We start from the raw sequence: 15138 nt of genomic DNA on the forward strand, positions 1-15138 counted from the left end.
ACTCTTCTGAAAAGCAAGCAAAATAAATCAAATTGTTTCCAGTGAGTGAAGCTCCTACCATTGCATCAGTGAAACTGTAACTCTCCTCCTCCTAAGACTGTCATGTAACATGTCATCATGGTAAGGTTTTTACTATCGGTGCTTCCTTTTTGGCCATTCAGGATCTTAAATGAAATAGATTTAAAGAGTAGAGTATTTGAACAAGCATCAGAGATGATAGTTTTGAAACTTGTAGACACTTCCTGGGAAGGACTCAATTATCTCGCTTTTTTGATAAACCCTACAAACTAAACTACAAACTAGAGCATGAATATTTGTGTGCATGGTCATAGAAAATGACCAGGAACTTAGCTAAGAGTCTTCCTGCAGTTCCTTGGCAATAGAAGATGAGTGAAAAACTTCTCCTTTTTACTTTTTATTTTTTGACCTGAGTAAATAGTTTCTTTAAATGTTTTTCTCCACAGAGTATCATCTTTTTATCTTATTTTATTTTTTATCATTCCACAGGGGGTTAAATACCTGTGCATTCCAGCAGCGGATTCACCATCTCAAAACCTGTAAGTTTTTTTCTGTAGTATTTGGACATATTAAAGATAAAGGACTTAAAGTCATCAGAGCGGAGGGGCCCTGATGCACAGCGGCCGCCCTGCAGCGAGGTGGGAGGCCCCAGAGGTCAGTGCTCCTGGTTTGCCGGTCCTTCCACTGTGCAGCTCTGACGCCGGGGTGTGTATAAGGAGCCTAATTTTGTAAAGGGTGCCTCAAACCAAACCTTTAGCATGTTCGCCCTTTCCCTAGAAGCTGTTGCATTTTGTCCAATAGGAACAGAATATGAGCCACAAACACAAGCCACACATATAATTTTAAATTTTCTAGGAGCCACATTAAAAAGTAAAAAAGAGACAGGTGACAATAATTTTAATAATATGTTTTATTTAACCCAATATACTCAAAATACTATCAATTCAACATGTGCTCAGCATTTTAAAAATGAGATATTTTATATCCTTTTATTCATACAAAGGCTTCAAAATCTGGTGTGCTTTTTACACTTACATTCCATTCAGACCAGCTCCGTCTCAAGTGCCCAGCAGCCTCACATGGCCAACGGCCACCTGAGGGACAGCATCCTTGGAAAGCTGGTCTGAGTTGAGAGACCAGGTTCTTCTGGTCAGGAAAGTCCTGCCGTCTCTTCCCCACAGCTGAATACATCTCTGGTGCCGCTTTAGCTCTCCCTGTCCCTCCAAGGAGAGATTCATAATCGCTCTCCTTGGACATTCCGCACAGTCACACGAGACCTGTGGGACTGGGCTTTGGCAGATGGGGGACAGGGGTTGGAGACCACCGAGGTTGCAGCTGTGACACCACACTCCTCGGTGTCTGCAGGTGACACGGACTAGATGCAAGTCTTCCTGAGCCTGGATCTGAGCCAGGCAGGCTGAGAGGCACAGGAGCCGGGGACATGCCTGTTCAGTACGTCTGGCGACCCGGCCTCTGCCTCGCAGACTCACCTTTGCTGCCTGTTTTAGGTCAGACACACAACCCTTCCTGGGTGACATGTTGCTGCGTTTCATCAGGGAAGAGGCTGTGGTGTTTGAGAATTGGGGAGTCCACGGGCTTGTCAGGATTGAGAACCTTCATGGTTCTCAAGCTTTATCGCCTGCAAGCCCGACATGTCAGAAGTACAGACCATACAATCTTACCCCTCTGAAGGCTGTCCAGTACTGAATGTCAGCCAACCTTGGTTTTTCACTGCTGGAGAGCAGAGAAGTCACAGGTTATGCAATAATTTTGTGAGGTCTACCTGTTTGGAAAAACGGGAGGCTATAGTCAGATGGACTGATGGGGGAAAGAGTAAAGGTGAGGACAGGGGCAGGAGGTGTAGAGTCAGACCAGGAAGGGGCAGGGGAGGCTGGACGGAGGGCCAAAGCCTCCTACCCAAAGCCTGTGTTTCCACAAGAGCTCTCCATATTTCACAGAAAAAGTCAATCTTTAAGATCGAGGATGGTGAAGAAAAGGTTCTATAGGATCACCAGGAAAACAGTAGTAGCCTAGATCTGGAAGGAGAAGAAGTATCAGAGAACTTCCTTGGTTACTAGTCGTGTCAAGAAACAGAAGTGGTTGGAGGGCATGGTGTATACGGAAGGAAGTGAGCCACTGCCTTTCTCTCGAGACCACGGCAATCTTCTGCCCATGTTTTGGTGGCTATTTTTAGAATGGTTGCTCTGCTCTTATCTCAAACCGAAATTCTAACACTGTTGAACTTGTCGGTACCTGATTGGCATTCTGACCCTTCGGAAGAATCCGACTGCAACAGCCCGTGGGTGTTTGTGGTCAGGGCAGACGGCCACTCTGCTCGAACCGCCCCAGGACTCTTCAGCTTCGGTAGAGGCAGGCACTGTGCTCCATGTCTGGGGCAAAGACCCTGACTCACCAGGTGAAGACAGCGCTCAGCGGTCCTGCCCTGTGCAGACAAGTGAGCGGTAGACCCAGACCGCTTAGGGATCTCAGGTTCAAAAGCAGCTCCCTCTGCCTCGGGCCGGTCATTCTAACGCCCCTGCACTTCAGTTCTCTCATCTGCAAACGCCTGCCTCCAGGATGTGTGGAGATGAGACCGTGTGTGTGGACGTGTTCTCTGTGACTTCCGAGCACTTTTGAAAATAAGAGTGTGATTTTACTCAGAGTGCGTTGGTGGGGCCTGAGAGTTACAGGAAGGGTAGTTCTGGAGCTCAGGAGGCCCGCACGGATGCCGGGAAGGTGTGATCCAGGGAAGGACGGGGACAGAGGGTGCAGCCGCCGGCCCCCTGACTTCCGATGTCTCCTGGGTCTGTTCAGATCTTCTGGCAAAACCAGCCCGAGCACAGTCAACCTGGGGCCAGAGGACGAGCTCATAAGATTTGAACTAGTTCTCTCCTGTCCCAAGTATGTACGGATGTCTGGTTACGACGTGTGGTTTGCCTTCTTACCCGTTCCTTGAATCTGGCCAAGAGTGTGGTCCAGCAGGTGGGTGCTGCGGCGTCTGAGCTTGGGGCTGGCGACAGGTCGAGCTGGGCAGTGGCCGTCGCTGCTGTTGTGAGTGAAGCCCTGCAGCAGCCCGACCTGGGGTTCAGTTGGAAAAGGGGGTCCGGACCATAACTCAGCGAAAGTCAGTTGTGCTCATAGGCACGTGTGTGATTCTTTAGGGAAACTTTTATTTTTGATCCGTTAGTAATAGCAAAGCTTATATACAAGTAAGGATTTAGGTGCATAAATGTCCACGATTCTATAAATGTTTCTTGCTTTAGTGAAGTTATATAGAGATCGTGAAGTTAAGCTTGGAATTCGAGGGTACTTTGTATGTTAAGAGACAGACTATGAAATAGTTTGAGTTTCTCTACCTGTTACAGATATTTCCTTGGAAAGCACAGCGAGCCTTTTAACAGCGAGCATGCATTCATGATACAGTGAGACAGTTAACGCTGGCAGGCAGAACTCTTGACTTCTCTGTATCACCCACCTCGCTTTGTATTTATTAGCTTGTATTTATTACTCACCAAGTAGTAGGAGCATGTGCAGGCTGACCGTGAGCCTTCAGTTTCTGTATCATCAGCCAATGTAGATGGTCAGGAGACAAATCCTCTAACTGCTCTGGAAACCCAGTTAGAACCAGGGGTCCTTCAGTCTAGCAGCTTTTACTTCCTGGTGCCTAAGAGTTCCTATATTTAACGACAAAAATAAATTCTAGAAAACTGTATTGCTTATATTTTTAAACTTAGTTACAGATTTTAAAAATTATTTCCAACTTTGGATATAATTTAAGGTTTTATATCCTAACTCTTTCCCCACAAATCCCTGTACCAGCAGGAATTCTTCTTGCTAACCCTGCTTAGTAAGAGGGTTGTGACCGTTGGAGACTAACTGCGTTCGGTCACCGCAGACGCTCCAGGAAGGCCAGTTTTCTCTCTTGGCCGTACTCCTCACAGACTCCCCTCTGATCTTCCAGGAACCCGAAATGCATAACCCTGGCTGGAGACAGCAGTAACACATCAGAATTTTAGCTTGGTCCCCACTACCACCCCGCCTCACAAAGTCAGGACACGCGAAAGTTCAGGTTCTCACAGTGGCGACAACCCCACAGACCCCAGGCTGACGCGTTCTGCGTGATTTGCAGAACTGGAGGCATCGTCCGGTTTATATCAAATGCACACCCCTTCTGCCAGTGGCCGACGTGCAGTGGTTGAGTGAACTGAGGCTTCTGGAAATGTTTGCTTTTGCTTTCTGTCTGTGCTTCCCTGGGCAAGTCATTTGAACCTCACTTGTCTCTCCTGTGAAATACCTGTCTCACACGATTTCTGTAGCATTAGGTGAGGTAGTGCAAGTGTGTAAAGACACTAAGTGTCTCCAAAGAATCAGATTCCATATTTTGCCTCTTCGAGAAAGGAGTGTTAACGTGTCTTGAGAGTGAATGGTTGGAGGTATCGCAGCTTATTTTATTCATTCTTAGTTTAATGTTTATCAGATTGGTATTTGTATTTAGACACCATAAGGGAAGGGTTATCTTTTTTGTCTTCTCTGTGGCGCTGCAGCATCACATCTTCGCAGCAGAAACTTGGTGACAACGGTGGCTTGAGAGTCGAGCAGGGTCTCAGGTTCCTGGGGTTTTTGTGGAGAGAAGAGGCACCAGAAATGCAGAGAGCTTGCATTAAACCCTCCTTGCTTTATTCCACCTCCTGTCGTTTTGTGTGTGTTTTCTTTAGTTTCGCTCATGTCTTCTGTACTTCCAGCTCTCTTTTTCTCTCATTTACATTTTTCTTTATTTTTATTATTAAAAAGCAGTTTTGCAAGATCAGAGCTAAGTGGGCCCTGATGTGCTCTGTCCTGCTTCCAGACAAAGATGCACATACACGACTCCTGAGGACTTTGCAGTCGCAGAAATGAGAAATATGTGGAAAATGTGTATTGCATTTTTCATAAGACTTCACTTATTCAACTTAAAAACCTATTTTTTTAGTCTTAGACTGTGTCGTCCTTGCTTTTTTGGGGTGGAACTGTTCTTTGTGAAATGATGTTTTAGCAGATGGTAGAGAGGGGGTGTGTTTTTGTTTGTTTTTAAAATGACCTTATTTGGCAAAATGAAAAGTACCGAACACATATTCCCCGCAATTTTTCTTCAAATGTTGACAGTGCAGGAAATGTAGAAGTTGCGGAAGCCTTGACATAAATGTGCTGAAGGCTGTGTGCTCCGCGTGACGAAGTTTCCTTCCCGCTCACCTCGGCTGCAGTGAGAGCTGCCCGGTCAGCGCAGGGCCTGGGGGGCTGGACTGACTCTGCCCAGGAGGAAACAGCTCTCTGATCTGAGCCCACCCTCCAGAGCCTGCGCCCAGAGAGGACACTCCACCCATAGGCTTTTTTTTAAACATTCTTTTCTGAGGGAAAAAACCCCTAAGGTGCTGGCCTTTCCTGGTGTTTTTCTCCTTTGCTTTCCTGTATACATACTGCGCACACGTGCATACACACGTACGCACACATGTTCATACTCTGATGAGGGGCAGGAGAAGTGGCCTGGATCTTGTGGCTTGTGCTGTCAGCGCAGCCTGGTCTGGCACTGCTGGCTTTGGGGTGAGCCCAGCTGCCCCCCAAGGTGCTGGGCCAGACCTCCCACAAGCAGAGTCCTTCCCAGCAGGACAGGACCGCCTCAGACCCCCCAACAGTGGGGACCACAGCCTCCAAGTCTTGCAGTCTTGGAGTAAGAAGAGATGGTCCAAACTCAAAAGAATGAGCGTCAGGTGGTGTGGCTCTGCTAGGTTCGTCCAGCGTCCTTTCCCGAAGGTCAGGAAAACCCGGCTGGTCCTGCTCTTGGCCTCTGGATGGAGAGGGCGGGCTGGGATGCACTGGGCCGTGGGGAGGGCCAGCACAGACTGCGGAGGAGGAAGGAGGGGACAGTGGCACAGCTGCCGGGCTGTGCACCAACCCCACGGAAGGGCATCTCTCGCCCGGCCCCCGTGCTCTCGGCGATTGTCGGCAGCCACGTGCGCGTGTAGGTGCGCGTCCTTGTGGACGCGCCCAGCTGGCTCTCCTCTGACAGAGCTTGCCCGCGTGTCTTTGTGTGGAAGTAAAGGTACAGCACGGAGATCAGGAATAGGGAACCGGCGTTCAGTGAAACAGCCTGTGGCGGATGTGCTTCCCTCTGGGCTTCTGCTTTGATCCAGGGTTGAGCAACGTGCGGCCCGGAGCCCCGGGTATTTCCCACTGTGGAGGAGTGGGTGTGATGACCGGGCCAGGGCTTATGTCACGAGCTTCCCTGGAAATAACCTACCCCAGGAGCACTGAGCGCACCTGCCTCCTGGCTTTCCTTGGAAGAGGCACTTCTAGGAGTGTCTGTCCGGCTTGGCCTCGTGCCCGGTCTTGCCCGTGAGTCAAGTTTCGAGGTGGGACTCTGAGCGGGCCCTCCGTGGGCATCATTAAGCTCCTGGGCCGGAGCCCTTGTCCCAACATATTGACGGGCCGGAGCCGTCGGTGGGTTTTTCCTGGACTTGACGCCTGATGCAGACAGAGCTGAAAGAGGAAAGGCTGGGGGGAGACCCTCCTCACAGCTTCCTTGTCTGGGGGCCCCTCGTACACACGCTCTGGGCTCTGGCCACTTTGGATGTTTCCCTGCTGACCACACCCCACCTCAGTCTCTCATGCTGAGATGTGGCAAAACTGACCCTTGAACCCAGCACCACGCCTTATTTAGGACCTGGGTTTCCTCGTGCGTGTGGTTTCGGACATGCAGGTGTGAAAGGCAGACGGAAGAGGTTCCCACCCAGGGGTTTCAGTAAAGGGGCTCACTTGTCATCTCTGCAAGGTGTCGGTGGCCTCCCCAGGGCCAACAGGTCCCCGGGACAAGCCACCCGCCTGGTGTAGCTTCCACAGTATGTTCCGAGGCCGTCCGTGCTCCCCACGCGCTCAGGCCGTTGTCTCTCGTTTCCTGATTCGCTCTTCCTTTGCTGGGAGGGTCTTCTTCCCACCTGTCTCATCTCAGACACAGCTGTCCTGGACCAGAAAGAGCCCCACAGAGGACAGGCGAGAGCATGGGCTGCAGGCATGGAGAGGCCTCTTGGGAACCCTTGGACACTGCAGTGTGGCCAGCCTAGGGTGCGGAGGTGTGTGCCCTCAGCCGCTAGCCTGCAGTTGAGATGGGCCTGGGTCCTGGGCGAACTGCCTAGCCCTGGACCTACAGTCAAAGCTGCCCACCCTCTGGCATGTCTGCAGGGGAAACCACGAGGCAGAGGGTGGGCGGGCAGCCTGTAGCCACTCCTCGGCCACATGAGTGGCTCAGTGTCCTTAAAACCGTTGCACTTGTTAATATCAGGTAGACAGTGCTTGGCTGTAAATAGCAGAATATCTGATTGACAGTGTTTTAAGTTATAAAGACATTGGTTTACTTCACTCCCTGCCCAAGAAGCCTGGGCAGCAGCTCCTGGAGCCCCCTTCCACCCCGGAGGCCTGCCACCTGTGGTCGCAGAGCGGCTGACGCAACCCTGGGCATGAGCCACTTCCCAGTCTTCTGGCAGGAAGCCTGGGGCAGAGATGCCCTTCCTTTTATCAGGAGCGGCCCCCAGCCCACAGCCTCCCCTTTACTTCTCTGTGGCCGGACCTGGAGGGAAGACGGGCCTCCGAGGGACTGGGAACTGCTGCCCGACAGCCTCAGGGTGACGGAGGAGACCCCCGCAGCCCCAGCACTTCCCAGGCATCAGAGGAGTTCACCGCCAGCTCCGCCTGCTGAGAGACAGGATGGGTGGCGCTCCCCGCCCTGGACCGGCACTCCTGCCTGCGGGCCCCCAGGGCCACACCCTCTGCCCCTCCCTGCTCTGCTGCCCGGCCTTCCTGGCTTCTGCCTCACGGCCCTGCTCCCAGGTCTCCTCGGATTTCAGGATCACAGCAGGAATCTTTCCTTGCCTGTTTTACAACAACTCGGTTTGGGGGAGTAGCGTTGCGGCGCCCTGCTCACTTTGTACGTTTACACTGGGAGCGTTTGCCCCTGGGAAAGTCAGCAGAAGCTCCCCTTGCCCTGCTCTATAGTCAGGTTTCAGGCGAGAGTCTAGAGTCTGTGGGTGGGACCCTGGCCCCTCCACACGTGGTGGCATCAGGCCTGCCACTACAGTTTCCTCTGTGCCAGCTGCCCTAATACAGCCGGGCACCGGCACTTGGGTTGCTGAGTCTCTTCTGCAGTCAGGAGCTGGCTGGGTCTGCTTGTCCTGCCTGAATTCCCCGTTCTTACTAGACTCGTTCACCCTGACAGGAGACAGCAGTCCTAGTTTGTGTGGCTGGGAACGACATTTTATTCAGCTCTGAATCTCTTGCATCTTAGCAGAGTCCCTGCTAAATAATCACTGCTCAGTAGGTGTTGTGACTTTAGTCCATGGGCAACTTTAGGTGTTTTGCTGCTTTATAAGCCATTCAAAGGCAGGAGACGTCGAAAAGCACATACTCGGTGGTTCCCCTCAGAGTACTTGTACTTAACCCACCTACGCATCTAGAACATGCTGGTGCGCACAGCTGGGCATGAACCAGGGGCAGGAGAAGGGGGTCGTAGACAAGCTGAGGGTCAGGAGAAAAGATCACGGTTTCATCTTCATGCAGGACCTCAGAGTTTGCAAAGCACGTTGGTGTATGTTTCTTCGTCCCAGCCTGCGAGACATAGCTCCCACTTTCTAAGTGAGGCTAAGGGAAGCTAGGTGATATTCCCAAAGTCCCATATCCAGTGAGGCCGAGCAGGACTGGAGCCGCAGCTCCCCTTCCCCGGCCTGGAGGACGGGCAGACAGGACCTATCCACAGACTGTCAGAAACGAACCGGCCTTAGGGCTCAGGGAGCCCACACTGGGTGGGCCCCTCCCTCGCCTGGGTGGCTGGCGAGCAGGTCAGTGTGCTGCTGAGTGTTGAGGGACGCAGACTGACCATGGGGCTGGGCAGGACCCACCCCCCAGCAAGTCAGTGGCAACTGTGTGTTTCAGGGATTCCTTGCAGAGAACTTCTGAAAATTCCAGCGGATAGGCTGCCCTCCCGGACCTCAGCGGTGTGGGTCGGATTCAAAGCCGAGGCCGTTCCAGCCCCGGGCGGTGACTGGGGTCTGAAGCTGTGAACTCAAGGCCTTTACAATAAACTTCAGTGGATTTTTCTTTTCATCGTATGTTGAGTTAAGTACAGAGATGTCACTTCTCTCCTTTTTCCTCACCCCAGGACAAGACATTTCAAAGAAAGTATTCAATTCATCCACGAGTGCCGCCTGCGAGGTGAGGGCTGCCTTGTTCACTGGTACGTGTGCCCCTGCCGGGTGACCCCGGGCCTGTTCTGCTCACCTCCCCCAAACGCCCAGTACACACCCCACCTGACCCCACCTGTCTGTTAGCCATCGTTTGCTTTTGTGCAAAGAGAACCGTACATCCTTTCTTTCCTTTTCACTTAGGATTTTCGTTTTCTCAGTTAGGGTTCTGCAGGGACTGTTGAGGTCACGACACAGAAACTCCTTTTCCAGCCTTCCTCCGAGATCCCGTCAGAATGTGGCCTCCGCCCAGTGTCCATGCAGAACGCTGCTTCTCGCTGGGGAGTTTTGCTTGCACGTGTGGGTGTTCAGCATTGCGTCACTGTCACACCAAAGTGACCGTTTCTTCTCAGTTTATAGGTTGGAGCTTTTATGTGTTTTGGGCTTATACTTAGCTTTAAAGAGAACTGCGTAGACTGTTAGAATCGAGCAGTCCCTATGCAGCTCTCCACCCGCGTTCAGCCGCAGTCTGTGTGGTACATACGCATACACCTGGGCACACGTCGTGCAGAGAAAGCTGCAGAGAAAGACACAGAACTCAGGCACGGTGCCCTGCACCTGACACATCGCAAGCACTCAGGGAATGTGGGCCCTCGTTTCATCACTGCCCATTTTCATTTTACTTTTAAAGAGAGCAGGACATGTAATAAACACAAAGTGCAGGTTTTGTGACATTTGCTCACATTTGCCTCAAAACACTTCGCGGTGCAGTCAGAGCCGTTTCAAGGGGCTCTGGAGCCCTGTGCCTGGTGAGTTAGCATCTGCCCGGGTGCAGCCCAAGAGGATGTATTTTTTTTTAACGCTCTCTCAGTTTTTCTGATACACAGCCCGAGGGAAGAACCACTACTTGAGAGTGGTTTTTTACTATTATTTATATTTGAATATGTGCAGGCCTGATATTCTAGGAATTTGTGTCTCATACAGTTGTGTCAATCTGAAGATAGGCTTTTCTAAAAATGAGAAATTCTCTAAACTTCCCCATCTTAAACCGTTGCTGAGCACTCCAAGTCTGACGCAGCACAACCTCTCTGTGACCACTTTAATTTGCATGTGCATTTAAAATCGGTCCCCTTACTCAGCCTGTGAGAGAAAATTGACCGTTATGGCCTGTAGAGCGTGCCCACGCTGGCACTCTGCTTATGTATGTGAAGAGGATCACGAAATATTTGGTAAGGGCTTCTGTATTTAATGAGTTTTTTAAGTTATAGACTTGGCCCTTATATCTCTAAGAAAACCAGACTTTAAAAACGTGCAGCTGTCTAAACGGCTGCAGATTATAACTGGGTTTGTTGCTCAGATCCTGGACCCCTGCAGTCCCTGGATGTCCTTTAGTTACTTCATCTGTCCAGGGAAATGGGACTATCTGAAGAGAGGCTCAGGAGCAATAGAGAATCAGAAGATGGAAGTGTCCGGAGCCGCAGCCAGTAGAAAACCAATAAAAAATGAGGCTGCACAGGTGAAGAATGCCTGAGCTTCTAGTGTCGTAAAGTAGAGAGAGCTGGTGTGTCCTGAGTGATCTCCTAGTAACGTACTGGCTTGCTGTCCACGCGCGCTCCGAGGCAGGAAGGCTTCCTCAGTGGGTCCTCAGGGTCCCCGACCCTCCCCTGCCTGTGTGGTTCTTGGCCCCGCAGCCTGGCCGGCGTCTCCAGGAGCGTGACTCTGGTGGTTGCATACATCATGACGGTCACCGACTTCGGCTGGGAAGATGCCCTGCGCACTGTGCGTGCGGGCAGGTCCTGCGCAAACCCCAACCTGGGCTTCCAGAGGCAGCTCCAGGAGTTTGAGGAGCGCCAGGTCCATCAGGTAAGCGTGCTCAGGGGCTGGGAACGCACCTCCGTCTTTCCGCGCCCGCCCAGACTTGTGGAGGCTGGAAAGGCCCCCCGAGGTCGGCTGGTCCAAGGACGCCCCTTCAGCCCCTCTGCAGTATCACTGGCCCCTCGTCCACCAGCCACTGCGGTCATTCCCTCTTCCCACCGTCCTCAGGCCCCATGTTAGCTTCTGTTTCTCTGTCTTGGGGTCAAGTGCCATTTCCTTGGTCAGGCTTGCTTTCACGTTCTCAGGCCAGAACCTGGAAGAAGCAGTCATTTCTCTTGCTAACCCTAACCCTCAGAGCTGACTGCCCGATGCCCCTTGGCCCCCTGTTCGTAGGGGCAAACCTGCACCATCAGGTAGCAGGTGGGAGTGTAGGGGGTGAGCTGTGTGACGTCCTGGTTTGTTTCACTTCTCCAGTTCCGCCAGTGGCTGAAGGAGGAGTACGGAGAGAGCCCTTTGCGGGATGCAGAAGAAGCCAGAGGCATTCTGGGTAAATACAAAGAGCAGGGGCGCACGGAGCCCCCGCCTGGCGCCGGGCGCTGGGGTGGCCTCCCGGCCTCGCCTCCTCCGGCCTACGGCAGCTGCACCACGGAGACCTAGCCGAGCCCTCGGCGCCCCTGCCCGCGGACGGGAAGGGGTGTCCCGGTGGATCCAGGCCCCCCCCCGAGACCCCAGCAGCCCCACCCCCAGCTCCTGCGCCGCCCAGACGCTGCTGCCTCACACCCGTGGGCAAGCTGGGGAGCGTGCACGCGCGCGCGTGTGTGTGAGTGAGTGAGCGTGAGTTCTGGATGTGTGCGCTGCGGGAGCTGCCGTGAAAGCCACACTGCCGGCATCGGCCGCACTGCCTTTCCCCGTGCGAGATCCGCTGGAAGGCACTTGGAGGTGGCCGTGGAGGAGCCGCCGGGCCTGTGAGCGGGCAGCGGGGAGGCCTCAGGGTGGCCAAGGGGGCAGCAGGGGCCCCCTCCGCCTTCTGAGGGCAGCACTGGGCCCCGGGGCCCGGAGGTGGCCGAGCGGGCCCTCCTGCTGCAGCCGGCCCTGCTCAGCCCTGCCCTTCCGAGCCCGACTCGGTGTGTGCTCGCCTGAACCGCCGGCCCTTGGGCCGTGTGGGGAGCAGCCCAGACGCCCGCCCTCGGCTCGCCGTCCAGCTTCCCCTCCTCCCAGCCTCCCGCTGTTCTCGCTCTGGGGAACTCCTCGCGAGGCTTGCGTGCACCTTCGGGATTTAGGAAGAAAGAGCAGTTGTTAGGCACTGTCACGGTTTGCGCTTAAAAATACATTTAATGCGTGAGCACTTCTTAAGCACCTTCATGTCTGCTGTGGATTTGGGATTTGATCTCAGCTACCTCATTAAATGGTTTTTGAGAAAGTGTTTTTCATTATTCCAATCAACTCTGCCTCACGGTTGAAAGCGTTTGGTCACGATTGCTTTTGAAGCCAAAGGGAAAAGGATCATATCATTGGGCCACTCGAAGCTTCTGCTGCGGGCTTTGGGAGCGCTTTGTGGTGGGTAAATACGACGTCAGGCCAAGCCAGCTGGCCAGGCTCCACACTCGTGCAGGCCCCAGATGTGCAGCAAGAAAGGAAAGCGCAGCCGCGGAGCTCCTCACCTACAGCCAAGACAGTTTGCTCTAAAGTAATGTTTTCCTTAAACCAAAAAGAAGTGTAAATATGTTAACGGAAGAAGTGTTTAGGAGTCAGCTTGAAGACTTAAATGCGGGTACAATGTGAACGCCTAGATCTATTCCTGTAACCTGAAATGTTGTCCTAATATCGGTCGCCAGTAACGTTCTTTCTCCACAGCCACCCCAGGGATTCTGAAGTACTGCGCCTCTCTCAGAAGACTGTAATGTACCTGAAATATTGCAAAGCCAGAGTTTAGGTGCTGCCCAGAAGAAAAGCAACCAGAGTTCATTTGTCAGTGTCCAGAAGTAATTTGTGAACTCGCCTGTTTTCATTTTAAACAATACATATGCAATTGTGTCATCATATGTTGGGAACTACGCGTCCTCTTTGACAAGGGAAGGGTTTTTACCTAATTCCTCTGCTGCGGCTCCTTCTTTGCCCTTAGCCCTGCTGCCCCCAGGCCATCTCAGGGCCCTGCTGCCCCACCCGGTGACCATGCGGTGATCGCGGTTGCCACTCCTGAGGGCCCTGCTGGGCACACCTGCCCCTGGGGACTGTCTCCTGGGCTGTTTCGTCCTGGGGTCTCGCCTCCACCACACGTGCATGCATCTGTGGTGAAGGGCAGCTCCACACGCTGCGCCCGCCCTTAGCTGGGGTGTGGATCCCACTTGCTTCTGCCACGGGCACCACGAGGCACGTTCGGAGGCTGCCCCTGGCAGTGACGCTGCTTTATTTTAAGGCCACTGCCTTCCTCCAGAAGGAGGGTAGTGACGGCAGGAGACGTGAACTACTTTCCCCGGGAGAGAAAGCGGGTCCCCCGCTTGAGCGGAGGGAAGTCTGGGGCGTGCGCAGGGCCATCTCCCAACTCCGCTCTCAGCTTCAACGTGAAGGACACCAGCCGGTGTGAAGAGCAGTTTAAGTCAGTTTCCCAACGTTCTCTCGTCGAACTCCAGTGGGGGAAGAAGGAAATTTAACTTCTTTTTACTTAAAGGAGAGGTTTGGCGGGACTACAGGAGCTGAGGTGTGTGGGCTCATTGGCTGAAGGAGGCTTGACCTGTGTGCTGCGTCTCCAGTGCCTGGACGCTCCTGGCAAGGGCTCGGGGCAGGACACTTTGTGCCAGAACGGCCCCTGATGGGTGTGGGATGACGGGCATCACAATGCTTATTCTGACTTAACAGGCCTACCTGGGTGAAGAACAGGTGATCCAGGTGGAGGTGCCAGGCCCCGAGGCCCTGAGGTGTCTCCACTGCCCACCTGTGAGGGCGTGCCAGGGGGCATGAGGAAACAGCATGAGGGAAGCAGGGTTTCTGGCGATGGCCCCAACCCTGTGGGCTCCCCCGCCCCTCATGGCACCCACGACAATCACCTAGTAATCGGTGCTCTGCGGGTCACGAACTGTCGCCTTGAAGCTGTATAAACCCACAGAGAAGGTATTATTTCATTCACTTGAGGCTCAGAGAGGCCAAGAAACACACCGAAAACTAAAAATGTTAGTGCTACTTTGCCTGAACCTGGGTCTTTTGATCTCAAATCAGAGTGCAATGTGAGAGGGAGGGGCAGAGTGCCCTGGGCTTTGCACTTAGAGGTTTGTGAGGCTCTGACGCCAGGGCCCCTGGGAGAGCCAGCACCACTGCCGTGTGCGCGGCTGTCCAAGCCAAAGCCTCTGCCTGCTTCCCCCAGTCTCTCGGGGTTTTGTTTGGGGCAATGGTGGGTGGTGGCCAAAAGCACACGGACGTTTCCGTTAGGATGGTATTGACCGTGCTTAGATGTTAGAGGCAGAGGCCCCTTCTCCGAGACCAGAGCAGGTGTTCAGGTCACATGGACATGGGGACGGTGAACCCCCCTGCCCCAAGGGCCTTGCCTTGTTAGAGGAGGGGGTCGTGGCCCTGGCAGTTTCTTTAGGCTGTCTTTTCTGTGATGTTCTTTGAACACAGGTCTGTCCAGCCTGGGTCTCAGGATCGTGGCCCATGGTGGAGGAGACCTGCACTGCCTCTCTTCATTCAGTCATTTGCCAGTGCGCTTGAGAAATGCTTATTCATCCCAGCAGGCGCTCTGGGACTCAGGCAGGATGCACAGAGCCACCCCTGATTCTCAGAAAGACTAGCTTGGTGGGGTTGGCAGTGAGGAAAACTGGCGGTTACAGAGCAGGCCATACGCACTGGTATAGGTGCTCCTGGTGCTGCGTGTGGGGAAGGGAACGGAGAGGCCATTCCAGTTTGGGTGAGGGAGGTCGTGTCCAGGACGGCATCTCAGAGGAGGTGGTACCTAGTCGGGGCCTGAAGCATGAGTGCTGGAGTTGGCTGGCACAGTGGGTGCGGGGGAGTCCAGGCAGGGGCCTGGCACGCGTGCAGGAGAGGCCACAGTCACTCTGGGTGACCAGAGCAGGCACAGGGGTGGGCGCTGACGAGAGGTGCAGACAAAGCT

The 15138-nt window shown here is 53.4% G+C and overlaps 1 protein-coding gene across 8 annotated transcripts in view; it reads left to right on the forward strand.

The window, feature by feature from the left end:
- DUSP22 (dual specificity phosphatase 22) overlaps window positions 1-13078 on the forward strand; it is a 47582-nt gene extending 34504 nt beyond the window's left edge. For 2 of the 8 annotated variants that reach the window (XM_061195659.1, XM_061195657.1), the window contains 5 exons: window positions 508-557; window positions 9200-9274; window positions 10913-11084; window positions 11511-11583; window positions 12891-13078. In XM_061195659.1, coding sequence (XP_061051642.1) covers window positions 508-557; window positions 9200-9274; window positions 10913-11084; window positions 11511-11583; window positions 12891-12937 — 417 coding nt within the window. In that variant the 3' untranslated portion in view covers window positions 12938-13078. The other 6 variants (XM_061195654.1, XM_061195652.1, XM_061195656.1 and 3 more) reach the window with 4 other exon arrangements.
- Window positions 13079-15138: the final 2060 nt, after the last annotated feature.

The sequence above is a fragment of the Eubalaena glacialis genome, chromosome 7, assembly GCF_028564815.1.
Source record: "Eubalaena glacialis isolate mEubGla1 chromosome 7, mEubGla1.1.hap2.+ XY, whole genome shotgun sequence".
NCBI classification, from domain to species: Eukaryota; Metazoa; Chordata; class Mammalia; order Artiodactyla; family Balaenidae; genus Eubalaena; species Eubalaena glacialis.